Source organism: Mytilus californianus, unplaced genomic scaffold, assembly GCF_021869535.1.
Source record: "Mytilus californianus isolate M0D057914Y unplaced genomic scaffold, xbMytCali1.0.p SCAF_7, whole genome shotgun sequence".
Classification (NCBI taxonomy): Eukaryota; Metazoa; Mollusca; class Bivalvia; order Mytilida; family Mytilidae; genus Mytilus; species Mytilus californianus.
Window position 1 is genome coordinate 31,294,282 of NW_026262723.1, and position 20,022 is coordinate 31,314,303.

The following is a 20,022-nucleotide window of genomic DNA, read 5'->3' on the forward strand; positions in this document are numbered from 1 at the left end:
TTTTAAAAACAAAAATTACCTATATAAGTAACTAAAAAAAATAACTTGTTTAAGTAACGCCTCTGACTGTTTATTAGATTAAACTAAATTTACATTTTAAAGCTCTTTGAAGGCTTTGCACACTTGACTTAAACAGCTTTGCATTGTGTTGTTTCTAAGAAAAAGCTATTTTATGTAATTGTTGGAGTGTCCTATTTCAAACTTTCAATCATGGTGGCAGTCATCTTGGATTAAGATTATTGACATCAAAATCACAAATTTTACGTAGAAACATAAAACAAACATCAGTGCATAAAAATACAAGTAATTGTTGTTAAATAGTTTTCAAGAGGAGATTGTTTAAAATCTATTTTATATGAATCTTAACTTAACAGTTCCAGTCATCCCAGGATTTTAGATTGACATTAAAATACTTAATTATCTGAAGGACCGTCATATTATTCTCTATGAATGCATCTACAAGAGCTTCAGAAATTTAGAAAAGCTTCATCACATATACAAAAAAAAAAATTTTCCAGAGGGGTAGAACTGTTTTGCATAGATGTCATTTTCAGGGGCATATACAGGATTTTTTAAAATGGGGTGTAAAATCTAAAATGGAATCAAAACTATCAAGCAGAGCAAGGTGAAAATAATTTGGACAATTTTATGCTAAATAAGATACTGTGGATTCATTATTATTCATTGGATACCAATTTTCGTGGATTTCGAGTGTATAGATGAACCACAAAATTAAATGTTCAACGAATGACAAATTTCCTATAGGCATATATGCAAACTTCGGCAAAACCACGAAATTAACTATCCACGAACATGTTAGTTATCCTTAATCCACGAAAATTGGTACCCACGAAAATAAGTGAATCCACAGTATATTTTCCTATCAAAGGGGGGCATACACCCTCTATGCTGCCCCTAAATCTGCCACTGATTTTGATTTCATATTGGCATAAATATTCCAATGGTAGGATCACAAAATCATTGTCCATACTGTTCAGTGTGTAAAACAGTTTTACTAGGTGAGCCTGCTTAATGATTTCAAATGGTTGTATTTTGTCATTTCAAAGTTCAATTTGTTAAGGAGTTTCAGAGGACTTGTCAAAAATTTCAGACAAATTACCAGTTCCAATATTGAATGGGTCTGATTGGATAAAATCCTGTAATAGATTATTGGCACACAAGTAAAATTCAATGACCCAAAGGTTTTAGAGGAAAAGATGACACCAGTGTTCTAGTGATGGCAGTTGATTATTTTGAAACTGAGTTTGATCCTGTTTTTATACTACTTCTTGTGTAATTTGGTGGTCCTTTTTATGACAAACTGGAGACCTGCCAGGAATGAGAAAAGGAAAATCTGCATCTGTTACATATAAATTTCTTGTTCAAGAAGACTGTTCAAATTGTAATAACCCTGTTAGAAAATCAATTATTTTATAAATACTAAAATAACTATGTGTACTTAAAAATGAAATTTTCATTGATGATTTTAATTTTTACTTTGACAAGTTTTTACTTACCTGTATGCTCTCTTCAAACAGAGACTAAGCTTGCCATAAAAGGACCAAGTAAAAAAAAAATAATTTAAAAATTTTGGATGGTTTATGAAAACTATCAATACTTTTAACTGTCCTTTCTGTTCAGCAACATATAATGAATTCACATATTTATAAGCTAACTGACTGATCTTAAAATGTCCTCTCACGCACATCTTTTCAATTTGTACATATTTTTTATAGTCTCAATGAATTACTATGTTTAACAGAATTTAAAAAAAAAATCATACATTCTTGTCAGTCTACCTGAAAGATGTAATAGAATTTGACCTCACACCTAGGCTCTTTTTCTGACTAGATTTTGCGGAACTAAAGACAGGCACAAATGGTTTAGACAGAGTTCCATTTTGGGTAAAACTCTGACTTCTGCCATTGACTGTAGTAGGAGTTTCCCACTTGAAGAAGCCACACCCATTCCGATTACCAGAGCTGTTATATCCAGATGTCCCACAACAAAAGAAAAATCGTCCCATATTTGGACCAGGTGTCTGTGCCATTCTTCTCTTTGATCTTTTACCACATTTACATAGTGGTGGAGTCCCTTTCATTCCAGACAAGTTCACAGAATTGTTACTTTGTCCACCAAATGGCGTCTTGAATGTTCCTAAAGTACTGGATGGTGTTTTAAATGATGATAATGACAAAGACACAGATGGAGTAGTATTTGGAGTTTTTCCAGAAGGCACCGATTGATTTCTACTATTTCCTGGAGTATTTACAGGTGTTTTCAAGGAATCAGAATATACTGACAAAGTTCTAGAAGGAGTCATTGTAACTTCTTTTATATTTCTTTTGGATGTATTTGAATATGAGGCCTTAATTAGGGGTGTTTTGAATGACTCAGTTGGGGGTGATGGTGTTTTAAAAACAGGGAATGATTTAGAGGTTATTCCATTTCTTGAAGTAACAACAGTTTCAGATTTAGGTGGTGAAGTGTAAGGTATTTTAGTTAATTCACAAGATTGAACTTTCTGTTGAGATAATTCTGTCTCAGATCCACTGGAATTTTCTTCTGCACTTTTTCCTGGAGATGAATAAAATTTTTGCACAGCAATTCCAACGGTATTGTTGCTCTTCCTAAAACCGTCCTCTGACTTTTGACCAGATTTTTTCAAGGGCGACCCCTTTCTGACCATTTGAATACTGTTGCTTCTTATGACACATTTTTGTGGTTTCTGATGACACTGTATTATTGGTGAAGAATAAGGGATTTGTGGATATGCTTCAGTGATCTTTGAAGGTGATATTTGTTTTTTAGTTGTTGGAACTCTTTTTGGAAGAGGTACATTTACACTAACTTCTGTCAGTCTATTGTTTCCAGTAGATTTAAGACCATTGACAAATGCATCTGTTTCAACTTCAGGATCAACATAAATTTGTGAAGGATTAAATTTCCCTGGAATAATTCTTTTGGCCTTCACCTTGGTCAACTTTTGATGTGAAGGTGATCTCTTGGTTGATTTTGAACATTGAATAGGTGATATTTCACTTATCAAGATTTTAGATGAGCATGAACTTGCTATAGGAATTCTGCTTTTTCTCTTACGTTCTGGAGTTTCCGTTGCAACATTAATTAGAATATTGTCCAGTTCCTGACTGCTAGCTATTGCATGATCCAAATCATCATCAAAACATAATTCATCATCTGCAATGTCAGATTGTTTTCTCCGTTTATGTACAGGACTTTTTGATGGCGTTGTTTGTTTCCTTTGGTGAATCTTATGTTTGTTGGGAGTTGGTTGTTTTATTGGAAGGTACTTATCCCCACCAGGAATGTTTGACTGAAAAACAAAGATGTGAAATTATTTTACACAATTTATGAATTAAAATAGATACAAAAAGGGGCATTATTAGCTGTCAAATTCATGATCAACGACTAACTCAAATCCTCATATTTGATTTACAACATACTAAAACATATATCCAAATTACAAAACCTCTAAGAGAAACAATTAACAATGCATGGACTTGTTATAATGAATCAACATTTTGTGTGTTTTTTATTCTAGATGCCATCTAATTAACAATCAAAATGACAACTGAAGAATGCTGATTGCCATATGACTTGCTATAAACATAAACATAAATATGAATACACAGACAGGCGTGTCCAATTGTATAATGACAATTTTTCTAGGTCTGTTTGATTTCACGTTATTGATTAAAAACATCTGTAAATCATTGTTTTATCTGATTAAGAATTTAATAACTGAACATGCTTTACACATGCATAAACCATCTAGAGTTGAGGGTTAAATTTTCAAATAATATTAACTGAAATCATAAAGTCCATGTTTTGCTATGGGGTTTGAAAACTCCAAAAATCACTCAGATTAAAAATCAAAAAGGCAGGTGCACATCATCATCTACTGTTTACAAATCTGTGCAAGTGTAGTGAAATTCTGTCAATACATTTTTTTAAAAAGATTTATGGAATGACAAAGTGGTCTCAATGTGTAGGCTACAGAATAAAATTAAAGAAATATTTCCAATGAGTCAACTATAGAAAAGCAACAGCTTTTTAAAAGATAACAAACAAGAATGTCTATAGTACATGGATGCCCCACTCCCACTATCATTTTCTATCTTCAGTGGAACGTGAAATTGGGGTCAAAACTCTAATTTGGCATTAAAATTAGAAAGATCATATTATAGGAAACATGTGTACTAAGTTTCAAATTGATTGGACTTCAACTTCATCAAAAACTAACTTGACCAAAAACTTTAAAATGAAGCGGGACAGACGGAAGGACAGGCGAATGGACGAACGAACCGAAAAACATAATGCCCCTAGGTGGGGCATAAAAACAAATAAAATGATAACCAATACATATAATGTAGACATTTACTTGTCATACCCCCTTCAGTGTTTTGGTTATATTTAGTATACAGCCATCTTGTATCATTCTGTATGCCAGTATTGCTGTGTTTCTAGAATCATGAAGACCTTAAATTAAAAATTTACAGATACATAAAAAATTCAAAGCTACAATTCTTCAAAGAAGATAATGATCAGTCTTGTAGTGAATGTTGGTTGAGTTCTGATTTGTAGTGAATATTGGTTGAGTTCTAACATGGATATTGGTTGAGTTCTGCGGCTCTTTTCACAAAAAAAAAGAGTAACAAGAGTGCACACGCTGAAATGTCTGGCCTTCTTTTCTAATCATTGATATTATGTTGATAGTCCTAAATATAAAGCTTTCTTACAACTGTCACATAAACTTAACATTAACCAAGAAAACTAAACATTGACCAATGAACCATGAAAATGAGGTCAAGGTCAGATGAACCATGCCAGGCAGGCATGTACAGCTAACAATTCTTCCATACAACAAATATAGATGACCTATTGCTTACAGTTTAAGAAAAACAGACCAAAACACAAAAACTTAACACTGAGCAATGAACTGCGAAAATGAGGTCAAGGTCAAATAAAAACTGCGCGACTGACATAAAGATCATAAAATATTTCCATACACCAAAAATAGTTGACCTATTGCATATAGTATTAGAAACAAGACTAAAACTCAAAATCTTAATTTTCACCACTGAACCATGAAAATGAGGCCAAGGTCAAATGACACCTGCCAGCTAGACATGTACACCTTACAATCATTCCATACACCAAATATAGTTGACCTGTTGCTTAAAGTGTAAGAAAAACAGACCAAAACACAAAAACTTAACATAAGTAATGAACCATGAAAATGAGGTCAAGGTCAAATAAAATCTGCCAGACTGACATGTACATCATTAAATATTTCCATACACCAAATATAGTTGACCTACTGCATACAGTATTAGAAAAACAAACCAAAACACAAAAACTTAACATTTAGCAATGAACCTTGAAAATGAGGTCAAGGTCAAATAAAACTTGCCAGACAGACATGAACATCATACAATATTTCCATACACCAAATACAGTTCACCTATTGCAAACAGTATTAGAAAAACAGACCAAAACACAAAAACTAAACTATGACCACTGAACCATGAAAATGAGGTCACGGTCAGATGACACCTGCCAGTTTGACATGTACCCCTTACTATCATTACATACACCAAATATAGTAGACCTATTGCTTATAGTATCTCAGATATGGACTTGACCACGAAAACTTAACCTTGTTCACTGATCCATGAAATGAGGTCGAGGTCAAGTGAAAACTATCTGACGGGCATGAGGACCTTGCAAGGTACGCACATACCAAATATAGTTATCCTGTTACTTATAATAAGAGAGAATTTAACATTCCAAAAAATCTGAACTTTTTTTTCAAGTTGTCACTGAACCATGAAAATGAGGTCAAGGACATTGGACATGTGACTGACGGAAACTTCGTAACATGAGGCATCTATATACAAAGGATGAAGCATCCAGGTCTTCCACCTTCTAAAATATAAAGCTTTTAAGAAGCTAGCTAACGCCGCCGCCGCTGCCGTAGCCGGATCACTATCCCTATGTCGAGCTTTCTGCGACAAAAGTCGCAGGCTCGACAAAAATACTTGTAAGTTATACACATTTCAGTATAACTTACGATCAATTCTAATCGTAAGAATTTTTGTGAAAAGAGTCGCTGATTTGTAGTGGATATTGCTTGAGTTCTGATATGTAGTGGATATTGGTTGAGTTCTGATGTGCAGAGGGTATTTGTTAAAATTTGATGTGAAGTGGATACTTGTTGATTTTATGATGTGTATATATAGGATATATTCATTGAGTTCTGATTTGTATGTCAGAGCAACAAAAAAATATCACTTCTTTTGTCTTAATGAATAAACACCTCTCATTCTTTTGTCCAATTCTATGGATATTATCACATGATACGGATTTCAGTGATAGAGTTACATGTTTCTAGAATTACCTTTATTGTTTAAACAAAAAAAGAACCTTGCAATACTTAAAACCATAATCGTATTTGGGGCAAACAACACTGTAGTGGAGTATGGTTGCAATCCTTAATTATAAAATGTTTCACCTAGTATCAGAAAACAACTATTTTTTGTACAAATTTTGGTCTATTTTTGTAACTAAGAACCTGACCATTGATGTATTGATTTCAAAACCATGAGGTCCGTTTCTTATCATATATGAGTATAAATTCAAGTATGGTTGTAATCTGATATAAAGCATTTCAGCTAGCATCCAGAAACCATTTTTATTTATCAAATTTTGGTCTATTTTTAGAAACAAAAACAAAAAGTATTTGAGTTAGCATTTGGAAACAAAAATGACTGACAGACAGATCAAAAACTATATAGCCCTTTGCTACTACATGGACTGATCTGTTTAGCTCCATTTGATTAAGTATGGGGTGCATTTAAATCAAAAGGAGCTAAACAGGCAAGTCCAAACTGTCTCAAGTCAACTATGCATTAAGTATTTACTATTACTAAAGTTGTAGAATAATTAGATTATTTATAATAATTTTTACTGAAAATGTATTATTTAAATCTTGCTAGGACAAATCCAGATGGTACTGAGTAGTCTTTAAGGTATCACTAAAATATAACTACAGATTAGATTAAATCATACCAACCAGAATGCTCTCTTCCTTCAAAATCTATACCTAAATCTTTCAAGGCGCCATTTAAACCATTTGGTTTTCTGCTGTAAAACTTCTGTAAAGAAATAGAAATTACAATTAAAAACTATAAGATTTGTAATTCTCATGTTACAATATGCATCCCATTCCAGAGCACCTGAGATCTTCCCCCTTTTTTGGTGGGGTTCGTGTTACTCAGTCTTTAGTATTCAATGTTATGTTTTTTGTATTGTTGTTTGTCCTTTGGTCATTTTTTGTTTTCTGCCATGACATTGTCAGTTCTTTTTTGACTTTATGACTTTGATTGTCCCTTTTGCATCTTTCTCCTCCCTTTCACACCTGTGTTATTGTTTTGTTAAAATACCAAAGGCCTTCAGAGTCTGAATCTGTCAACTGGCAAAAATATGAAACATTAAGATCATTAGCAACAGTAGCAGCCATCTATCGCTTAGGTTTCAACAAGAACAAAAAAAATAAATAGGTGAAAATTATCAACATGATCAATAGGCAAAAATTATAGAGTCGACTGAAGCTACAATGTGTTGGTCATGTGACTTATTCTGGATTACATTATTATATCCATTTTTCATATATATGTATTCACAGTCACTCATATTTTCCAGAATTGAATTGCAACTTCACCATGTGAAATTCTATTTACTATCCTTGCCATGCTTTCTAATTGCAAATGAAATCCACAATAAATTTTGATATTGTTACAAACCATCTTCAAGTATGTTTTTAAATTGATTATAAACTGTTACAAATATATTCTTTTAGTTCTGTTAACATGTTAATTTAACCAAAAAAAATGTAAATTGTTGTTATCTTTGAATTGAACAGCAAATTCTACTATTGTTTTTGACTTGATTTATTTATATATTATGTTTGCATTCAAGCATTCATATATTTCATTAGAATATACTGTAAAATACTGTATTTTCACTTCTTTCAGTTTACATAACAAACAAACCGACTGAACTACGTCTGGTGGAATTATAATTTATAATCTTTAATCACAAGTGGTTCTTTTTTATAATTTGCAGAGATTGTGATTCAGTCCTTCTGTTACACTTTCTGAGTCAGGCTCAGCATTTGACTTATTTGTACATCTTTATATTCTTGCTTTTTCAGCTATTTACAGTTTCTCTCTGTCTACTTCAGTTTTAGCCAAAACACAAAGAAATGGGCAAAAGTCGTCATTGAAGGACAATATCTACTATTAAGAATCAACTGACAATCCCTGGGGTTACAAAATTTTTATTTATTGTACTTTTCAAGATTATAGCTTAATGTGCATAAAAATGGTAAACATTGTCATTAATGGGCAATCACTCCTATACTTTTCTGCCATGTTAAATGATTTTAAGACCTTGTCTTGTGGTAATTTTTGCAATTCATAAAAGTTTTTCTCTATTGTATAATGTTTTCCAGATTCTAGCTATAAACTGTGATAATTTCTTAAACATGACAATTCAGGGGAAATAACTCCAGGAAGGATTGTCTGATTTTTCTTATAATTTGGGTGTTAATACATCTGGACAATAATTTTTACTTTGTCCGTTTTCCTCTAACTGCTTTTGTTTTTGAAATATAAGACAAAAACTGCAGTAAACTATATGATTTACTTTAACCTGTGACAATAATCTTATCTGAAAGGAACAAATAGGATTGTTCGTTGAGTACTGTCAAATTTCAAAACATTTGACTTCATAGTTTAAAAGTTTATGATTGATGATGGTTCACAGATGTCAGATCCCGAAAACACATTAATTGATGGCATTAGCTCTTATGCTCTTTAAGGCCATTTAAGCTAAAAAAGCAATGGTAAAATTGAGAATGGAAATGGGGAATATGTCAAAGAGACAACAACCCGACCAAAGAGCAGACAACAGCCAAAGGCCACCAATGGGTCTTCAACGCAGCGAGAAAATCCCACATCCGGAGGTGGTCCTCAGCTGGTCCCTAAATAAAATTGTGTACTAGTTCAGTGAAAATGGACGTCACACTAAACTCCAAAACATATAATTGAACTAAAATTAAAAAACATACAAGACTAACAAAGGCCAGAGGATCCTGACTTGGGACAGGCGCAAAAATGTGGCAGGGTTAAACATGTTTTGTGAGATCTCAACCCTCCCCCTATACCTCTAGCCAATGTAGAATAAAGAAACACATAGCAATACGCACAGTAAAAATTGTGTCTCACAAAAAGAGCAAAAATGAGGAAATAATCAAAAACATTAAAAAGTTTCCTTTCAATCTACCAAAAATCAAGTTTGACCACTACGTCTTATTACATACATTTGACATACAATATTTTTCCATTCTTGACATTTTTATTTATAATACAGTTTAGGGCTGCTCCAAAAAATTCAACTGTTTGAGTGGAGTATTATTGTATCTAACTCAATGGAGTTGGATCTATTCATATACATAATATTTTTTGTTTACTTGTTGAAGCTATAAACATGATAAAAATCCCATCCTCGAGCATTGTGCAAAAAAACACATCTGTCATAAATTTTCTGTAATTGTGTCAGTATTTGATATTTAGGTCAGCCAAAAGTTTAAAAGACTGCATCATCCCTTGAAATATCAGTTAAATTAGAATAAAAACATTATATAGGCGTGGATTTTTCGTAAAAAAAACATATTGTAAATTTTTTTTTGACACTTTCAAGCAGTCTGGGTAATTTTTCTTGCATAGATCACCAAGACAAACAAAGTTCAACTCCGCTTATCAAATTAATAAACTTCTAGGTAGCTTTGAGATATATCCAGCTACTATACAAACCCTGTAGGTAGCTCTGAGATCTATCCAACTATTAAGTTGACAGGGTCTTCCTATCTGTTTTCTTCTTAATTCATTATATAAACACACACCTAAATCCCAATCTAAAATAAGAAAACAGGATTTAGTTTATTCTGGACAATATCAATAAAAAAAGACAACATAATTTGAGTAAACCCAAAACTCTGCTCTGACGAGTTGACTGTATAGAAACTATCTGAACATGAGCGTCTACTGCTTCTTAACATACAATAATCATTTGTTTTTTAACCTCTTACTTTGGGCTATTGTCATTCCAGTTTACAAACCTAGCTGGATGATCAGTATGGATGATGATGATGATGATAAATCGGTTTTTAACATCAAATGGCAAGTTACAGGCAATTAGGAATAGAACATCTTTAAAAAATATGTTATATGAATATGAACCTTGCTTTGTACCAGACTAACAATCTGAGCTGGAGTTTTAATGTGCTAGTTTATAAGGTAAAATTCCCCAAGAAAAATGGCATGCTACCCAGACACATAATGACTCCCTGCCTATCTGTCTTTGCTTTAACTCCTAAATGCAGTGTGCATGGCACAGATACAGCAAATACCAATTCTCAAGTCTTTGGTTTGACATGGCCGGGGATCAATCACACAGCTTCCTGCACCTGATGCAAATACCCTACAATACAACACTGAGGCAGTTTTTTTTACCTCTTTGGTCATAAGACCATTGTTGTAAGGTCAATGCTTTATGCTCTTGTAAATGAAGTGAAAACAATATGAAAAAAGTTAGTTACTAGCTACAATTGATTGTGTAAATATAACACTGTTACAATTCCCTTGACACCTTAGTCTACAAGCCAAATTGACCATGTGTTCACTGTTGGTAGGTGACATTCCATTAAAATACCCCACCTTTACTCTCCAAGAGTGAATAGAACAGTCAACAAACTCATTTACAGGTGACATTTATCTGTTTCTTTTGATGGTTGTGTAAACAAATCAACTTTCAAGCTATCTTACCTGACCATGTGACTATTGTTGCTAGGTGACATTTGTCTGTTTCTGTTGATGATTGTGTAAACACAACACCCTTTTTCTCTTTAAGAGAGTCCAGCCAGCGCACAAATTTCCTGATACATAGATTTAATGGAATACCATTGTCTACCTGATCCTGTAAAAAATATAATAATAAAAATACAAAACTCCAAAATAAATTCAAAAAGGGGAAGTCCATTAAGACTTGAAAAAACCGATTATATTTATCAACCAACTGAACGATTGAAAAACAACTGTCATATATTCCTGACTTGGTACAGATATTTTCTGAAGAAAAGTGGTTTACCCTGTTTAATAACTAGCTAAACCTCCAACTTGTATGACAGTTGTATATACATTGTAGTTCCATTATATTGACAAGCAAATGGCTTTTGTGTGAGCAATACTTGCAGACAAAATTTTTTAACATGACAATAATTGGGATCCAGCAGCCAAATTGTGTAAACATGTGTCATCATGATCATAGATGTACAACATAAAACTAAATAAAATAATCAAAACAATCATAAAATTAAATCTAAAAAAAATGCCAATAAATATTTCCTGTATAAAACATATATATATATATACATGTATATGCTTTGTAAGAAATTAAAATACTTAAATATAAACAGTATATCATATTTATTATGTAAAGCTGTAGGGTTGTTGTCTCGGTGATCCATTTGATCAAAGAATGTCATTAGACAGCCTGGTGAGATCTTTACATGTAATTATGACTCTCACATAGACACTCTGTTTCTATGTTGGCCATATTGGATTCTTGCTATGACATACCTGTGTTATACCAATCAGCTGTCTACAGAATTCACTGAGGTTTGGTTGTTCTTGTGGTTGTAGTAATGACATACCTGTGTTATACCAGTCAGCTGTCTACAGAATTCACTGAGGGTTGGTTGTTCTTGTGGTTGTAGTAATGACATACCTGTGTTATACCAGTCAGCTGTCTACAGAATTCACTGAGGGTTGGTTGTTCTTGTGGTTGTACATAAAACTGAAACTCACTTTCTATCTTTCCTGTGGAAGTGTTCAGTAAAACTGCAGGAAACTCAACTAAAAAGTACCAAGCATAGCTATAGCACTTTATAAGAAATACCAAGCATAACTATTGCACTTTATAGGAAATACCAAGCATAACTATAGTCCTTTATAGGAAATACCAAGAACTACAGCTTTTTATAGGAAATACCAAGCATAACTATAGCCCAACATTCTGAATAGTCAATTTGACTAAAATTATAATTTGAATTCATATAAATTATAATACAAAAACGATTGTTTTCTATATACATGTATAAGATCTCTCTGACATATCATGACTCGTTAATTCAAATGCATGCTGTTGTGGCCAAAAAGTTATCTCAGTCTATACGGAATGAGATTCCTCTTTGGCCACAACAGCATGCATTAATAATAAATGAAGGTAACACTACATTTTGCTTACTAGGTTGTTGAAATTGCTTGTGTTCTGTTAATTGTCTACATACATCTGCTTATGTTGCTCTTCTTCATTCACCGAAAATTTTATTTTGATAAATTCTTCGTTGATTTTTTTTAATTATTTGTAAAACTAATGTTTTAATACACTCTTTACTTACTGATTTCTTGTGTTCTAAATTTACCATCCTGCCAACATGTTGATTCAAAATCTAAAACCACTAAGTATGGAAATGTTTGGTCTAAAAATAGGAAAATAAGATAATTAATTACAAAATGTACATAATATATATATGAAATGTTTACCGCTGGACAAGAGAAATAACAATCAAAGTGCTTGAGAGCACTGAAGGGTAAAGATTGCATTTCTTTTGCAGTGAAAACTAAAAATTAAACATTACATTAAATCAAGCATTGGAAGGCAATACTTTAAATTGGGGATATATCTTCTTTTTTTCAACCAACGAAAATGATGGACAAAGAAAGACAACTTACTTTAACAATAACATCATTAATATTTTAAGAAAAGACCCTAGATTCATGCACCATGCACAATTTATGTAATTTTCTTGACAAGCATTGTTATACACCAACACATCAATTTGTAACTTGAATATCTGAGTATATTCTCCATTGATAAATTTCTTGAAATGTTCATGTATAGTTTCTTTAGACGTTGTGCTCAATGCACTGTGCTTTTTTCTTCTTCTCAAAAGTAGTGATAGTCTGGAAAATTGATAAATATCAAGCCAACCAAATAAGGGTTTTTATTGCGTTAATGCAATCTTTAACCAAATATATACATGTATAATGCATACATTGTTACTGCATAGTCAAACTAATCTCCTTTTCTAACCTTTGAAAGAAATGACTGAGAATCAAATTTTGTTTATTTACATCTGTGTGATGTACATGTATGTTCGAAATATAATTTTTAAATAAAAATGGTAAGGTAAAACTCCTCTCCTATATGTATATAACTAACCTCTAACATGACTGAGGTATCCTAATATAAAGCAAGTTACTTGGCTTGATTGAGAGTAGTCAATCATATCAAACTACATTTAACCTAATTGTATGACCCCAGCAAGTCCAAAAAAATCTGTTAGAAAGCATAGCATTCTCAGACTAGTTTGTAAAGTTCTTCAGATAAAAGTTTTAACTCTTAAAAAAATATTATGTGTACCAAGAAAACATTTTTGAGGCATGTTTTGACTTCCCAAAACTTAAGAATTTCAGTTGTTGTAAAAAATAATTACTTGTATAAGTAAATTTTTGGAGATGCAAACATTTAAAAGAAAACAAAAATCAGACAAATTTAATATACAAGTAAATATTCTCTATATCTTCAAGTATATAAAAATGACCCCAGACTGTATGATGAATACAAGTGTACACTTACCTGTTGATGGTTTTTTACTGGTACTGGAATTTATACTTCTTTTTCGTAGTAATCCTAATTCTCTGTAAAATAGAATAAAGTTTCTTACAATAAATTTTACAAAATTTGGTATTTGTTTTTCATGTCGATGGCATGACATAGATTTTCAAATGACGGTTAGGCTTAACACATTCAGGAATTTAATCATAAACACACATCAATAATGTGGCTAATGTCCAAAGACAGGAGCCAATAATCCAGTAGTTGTTGGTTTCTGTCTGTCATTATTGCATTTCTTTTATTCTTTCAGTATAAATTAGGCCATTGGTTTTCTTTTTGAATTGTTTCACAATCTGTTATCTCAAGCTTTTAATGGCATACCGGTACTTTACAATATGAGTTTTGCTCATTGTTGAAGGGCATATGGTGACCTTAGTTGATTGTGGTTGTTTACATGTACATCTTTGTTCTTTGGTGGATAGTTGTTTAATTGGCAGTCATACCAAATTTCCATTCTTTACACTTAATATATTAGACATAACGGGGTATTAGAAATAAACATTCTGATATGTATCTTATTCCAGTTTACTATTTTAAGTCTATTTACCATTACCATGATTACTATTCTTTTTCATAGTAAACCTAATTCTCTGTTTAAAATATAGGAAAATATATGCCGTTGCAACTTAATTACATAGCCTGATGATATGTAGCCTGACCGGTTTCAATCCTTTAATGGACCTTCTTCAGAGGCTGAATGGTTTAATTGTGTTTTTGGTTTCTTTATATAGTGATCCTTCGACAGATAATATCTGGCAGTTCTGACGGATCAGTTTATGCGTAACCGGATATTTAATCCCGAGTTATCCGGTGTGTTATTGGGTTAACCAGCGGATAGATTATCCGGGGGATGGGTTAACCGGTGGAAAGGTTATCCGGCAGATGAGTTATCGGGCGGTTGAGTTATCCGGCGGATGAGTTTGTCTGGTGAAAGAATTTGTCCGACGGAAGTGTTTTACAACAGTGAAACTGAAAGTCTGAACTTAATTTGAGTTTCAGGAGAGGCATTTTAAGTTATTGTGTATTAGTAACAACAAAAAACATAGATAAAATTCTCTGTTTACTATCCAAACCCATATTTCAAAAATATGTCTCATATAAGTGTAAAGAATGGAGATGTTTTATTACTGTCATTTAAACAACTATCATAAAAAAAACCCAGCCTTCAAAAATGAGCACAAGCCAGTTTGTCAGTGTCATACCATATAGTCCGCTATAAAATGCACTGACATGCATGACATAATGTGAAACAATTTAAACGAAAAAACCAACAGCCTGATTTATGACAAAACAATAAACAAATATGATAGACAAGAACCAACAACAACTTCTGAATGGTGGATATTCATTGGATAGAGATGGTTCAACAGAAACCACACCACCTTATCTGTCACATCCTATATTTTATGGGGATGTTGTAAACAGATCCTAGAAATTTAGATACTATCCAGGTAAACTTATCAATCCTTTAAATAAATATATTCTAAAAGGTTACCTATTCAACACTGTAATTAGGTACGGTAATTAAATCTTTGAATATTGTTTTTATTGGTATAAATATTGATTTTGTTATCATGGTTATCAGTAAATTAAAACCATACTAAATATGACACATGTTTACTTTCATGGTACTACAATCTGTTGATACCTATAGTTTGGCATTGCACAAGGTCATGTTTTTCTCTGACTGTTAATGATGTCTTTACACTAAATCCATTGGATGTTGGATGTGTACTGATTGATATTTTATTCTTAGATACATGATTTTTTTTATTAGTTGTTTATTGGCTTTGAACTAGCTGTCAGTAACTGCAAGTACTCTCAGATCTGTACTTAGTGTCCTTTTGTTGTGGGGATGTACCCGTCCACGTCCAATTTGTGTTTTTGTTAGATGTACATGTATTTCTATTTGTATCCATCTGATGAGTAATGCCTTTTTCAACTGATTTTTATAGTTTGTTCTTATGTTGTACTGTTACAACACTGTCCCAGGTTAGGGGGCGGATTGAGCCCTCACAAACATGTTTAACCACACCACATTCCTGTCCCATGTCAGGAGCCTGTAGTTCAGTGGTTGTCTTTGGTTCATGTTCGTAAATTGTTTTGTTTTAAATTAGACCGTTAGTTTTCTCAATTGAATTGTTTCATATTTTTCATGTCAAGGCCTTTTACAGCCGACCATACGGTATGGGTTATTCTCATTGTTGAAGGCCGTATGGTTGCCTATAATTGCTTACATCCACTTTATTTGAACTTTGGTGGATAGTTGTCTCATTGCCAATCATACCACAACTTCTTCATTGTCCTTATTTTTATATATATAGTACACATAGATGCATCTTAGATGCATAGATAGACTTATCACACAAACAAGATTTTTCGAAATATGTATTATTTACTTCAAACAAGGAATTAATTGAATCTGGAATAATTTTGAATTCTGGAAAATTGATTAGAAATGTATGATGAAAACTAACCCAACTAAATGGGGTTAGCCATGCATGCATGGCTAAGGTTAATTTTACTTTCACTATCATTTCAGTATGAACTAACTAACACCCCTTAGCCATGCGCGCATGGCTAACCCTATTTAGTTGGGTTAGTTTTCATCATAAATTTCTGATCAATTTTCCAGAATTCAAAATTATTCCAGATTCAAATAATTCCTTGTTTTCACAGCAAGGTCTTGCAGCATGGTTGCTAGGAGAAATAATTTTATCCAAGGACTGGAATCGTTCAAGGCTCATTTAATTGATCAATCAGTTAGTTTTTTTTTCCTTGCACATAGATGTATTTTCGCTCATATGCAAATATGTCCGCCATAATTAAAAGTCAAACAAGATCTAGTTTAATTTTGCTTCACAATCTAAAACATTTGACGTCATAATTAAAAGTGATTGTTGATTAACGCCAGAATGTTTTTCATAGCAAATTCAGCTGAATACCCAAAAGTATAAATACATCTAAAGATGACTTTCCAATTTCAGTTTTAAGAATGAACTGTCTTGGTTGACCTGGGGACATTTGGGGAAACACTTCATATGACATTTTGAAGAGAAGATAATATTTGATTTGTGACGTTAATTCTCTCCAGGAAAAAGCATTGAGAGATTTCATTTTGATCCTATACACACAGGCACTTGTTTCTATCAATGGGGGTTTACTATCCACACTTGTACAAAAATCAATTTTTCGTACAAGGGTGCAGTGCTCCAGCTAGAAATTGAAAGGGGCAGGGTGCCAGTGGAGGGCAGGGCACTTTTTTATGATAGGAAAAGGCACTGCTCATTTTTTTGTCTACGTTTCTGTGTGTATCACGAGTTCACATTGTTTTTTTTACTGTATATGTTGACAATAAAGATAATAAGTTGTTGTTTTGATTATTTATTCTATAAAATTTGCATTAGAAAAGTCATTCATACTACATGTTCATAATACATGGCAATACACGTTCATACATCCAGTGTTTTCCATTCGGCATTTAAGCCGGGTGTGTCGACCACCTTCTTTTGAAAGCCGACCACCTTTCCATTTTAGGAGGTGGTCAGCTTTTTTTCAAATTCCGGATTTTTTTCGGTTCCGCACCGTAAAAATTTAAATACTAATCGTGCCGCACTGATTGTTTTCATTGACAAAAATGGCGGATCATCAAATTTCAATGTTTTCTTTTATTAATCGGGGGAAGAGACAGGCAGATGACGATGGTGATAAGGAAAATTCTAGGCCAAATAAGTCAACTAAAACGGATAGTTGTATTGAAATTGTTGAAATGGAATAAAAAGTATCAAAACAACGGAAAAGGCACAGAAGCAATCGTGAAGATAAACAGGTTGGGAAAAGTTTACAAACTTTTTAAGGAAACCTGTATGATTTTACATAATGGCGGACAAATTTGCATACAAGTGTAAATACGTCTATCCCCAAAGTGAGTGATATCACTTAAACGAGGGACTGTCTCTCTGGCAAGAGGTTATGTTAATTCTGTTGAAGAAAAGGAAAGAGAAAAACTTAGATTTTTTAACTCAAAAGGGGAAAAAAACGTTATATTCAGACAAACTTTTCTAAAAGTAAAAGAAGGTCCCATTATTTTTAATGATAAAGAAGATATAAGTCCAGGAATATTACAAAATTTTTGGACATGTTTTGACCATATAATACCAAATAGATGTATAGTTCTTTGGGAAAATTTTCTGTAAATAAATTAAATATGTGCTCATTTGTATCGCGTTAAATGTACCCCTCATAAAAGAGATAGTCATTACATTGAGAGGTTACCCCTCATTTGATAAATATGAACAGGACTTTAAATGGCTAATTGTCACAGAAGGAGGATATTACGGCTTTGTGTTCCAAAAATACAGCACTAAAGCGAGGAACAGGACAGAAACTTGGATCGATAAGCTATGCATATGCAAGAGGAGGGAGTCCTACAAAAGCCATATCCGAGATCCGCAAAACTAATTTGTCAAATGAATGGCTAGCAGTGATAGCAGAAGAACAGTTCAATCTTATTAAATGTGTATACAATACCAATCCTTCTTTTTGTGACCCCCTCCAACAGTAAAAAACCCAGTTGGAAAAGTTAAAAAAAAACAAAAAAACACCCGGTTGCAAGTAATTTTTTCACAACACCCACCTTACCTTAGTGAAAAATGGAGAACACTGACATCACATCACTATTAACCAAAAGAGTCAAAATAACTATAACTCCCCTCCAAAAAAAAACAGCATAAACTAAACATCTCATATTTTAGAGTTGTCTCATTTAAAATTTTCAGCTAGAGTTTGGCCCTCTCAACTTTTTTCATTGTTCTTGTCAATGAATTATTTAGTATAACTTCATCCTATTAACTTGTCATGATAGTTTAGCTAGTCCTAACTCGATTTTTGTAGGATTACAGCTTAACAACTTTCACCAGATATAATCATAATCTAAATTGACAATGTCTAGATAGAACATGGATTGTAAAAGTATGATTATCAAAAATGAATTGCAATATATTTTTTTTGGTATGTTCAAAGACAATTTTGATCTTTAAGGTAACATTCTTATATAATTTTGTATTTAATTGGCACTTTATTCCTATTTTCAAAGATAGATAATATTTTAGGAGCACAAATTTGTAATAAGCTAAAACAGGGGAAGTAACTCCAAAATTAATTTCCAACACGTTTACGATGAAGTTGAGATGGACGGCGTTTCTGTGAAGGCATAGTTGTATTTTGATGACTTAAATTCTATACTAAAGTCATGGAAGTCTTCATTTTTACACTCTTCCATTGGGACTTATAGATCGAAAATGCCGACCCAAGCTTAAAACACTCGCCGACATATTCATCAATTTATATTCAATTTGACAAGGTACATTGTCTTAATCAAATTACCTAGTTATTAACACCTTTGAAGTCTAATCAACTGTAATTGATTTTAATGACATGATTAACCTGGGGGCAATCACCAGGTGTCATATATGTAATTTAACTTTGTGATTAGAAATCGATGAGACAAAAAGCAATTTTACCAGTACATTGCCAAAACGGCACAAGGGTTTTTTGTGAAAAGGCGTCAGGGCAGAAGGGCACGGCTGAGGGCACCCAGGGCGTGGCGCCCTTCTATTTTGGGCTAACGAGACCACTGAGTGTGGATAGTAAACCGCCAATTGGCATTGGCAGAAACAAGTGCCTGTGCTGCTACAGCATAGTTTTAGTGTTTGTTAATACTATATAAATTCCCTGTTAAAAACCATATGCGCACACCACTTTTGTTTGACCAAAAGTGGCAGAATATTCAGAAATGATGGCGGCCACCAAATCATGGCAAATGTCAGAAGCAGAGGAAAAATAAATTATTTACAGGCTCCTGAATAAATTGGGACAGGTACTTAACATCTCCTTGTTTTTAAACATAGGATTGGGATTGAACATGTTTTTTTGGTCTTCAATCCCTAATTTAAATAGACGCAGGAATCTTTTAATTCTGAACCTTGCAAGTTGTTTTGTTGTTTTCATGCTTTGTTTTGAAATTGCCGCTGCAAATCTTCGTCCTTTTTACGCTTACTGCAACGTGCCCTTCAATATCATTTGAGTGTTTGAAAATAACTATCCTCGACCTAAATGTTTCGGCCCACACAATTTTCTTATTGGAAACATACTGAACAAGTTATAAAGTTCAATTTTATTTCAACTTAATTTCAATAG

The 20,022-nt window shown here is 32.9% G+C and overlaps 1 protein-coding gene across 1 annotated transcript; it reads right to left on the reverse strand.

The window, feature by feature from the left end:
- Positions 1–69: 69 nt before the first annotated feature.
- On the reverse strand, positions 70–19,870 carry LOC127708336 (ERI1 exoribonuclease 2-like). Its single transcript, XM_052213188.1, has 9 exons — positions 19,808–19,870; positions 13,786–13,847; positions 12,545–12,625; positions 11,872–11,999; positions 10,911–11,061; positions 9,900–10,000; positions 7,097–7,178; positions 4,409–4,500; positions 70–3,334 (listed from the first exon to the last, which is right to left on the reverse strand). Exons 1-9 carry the CDS (start codon positions 19,831–19,833, stop codon positions 1,796–1,798), a joined length of 2,262 nt encoding a protein of 753 aa, XP_052069148.1. The 5' UTR covers positions 19,834–19,870; the 3' UTR covers positions 70–1,795.
- Positions 19,871–20,022: the final 152 nt, after the last annotated feature.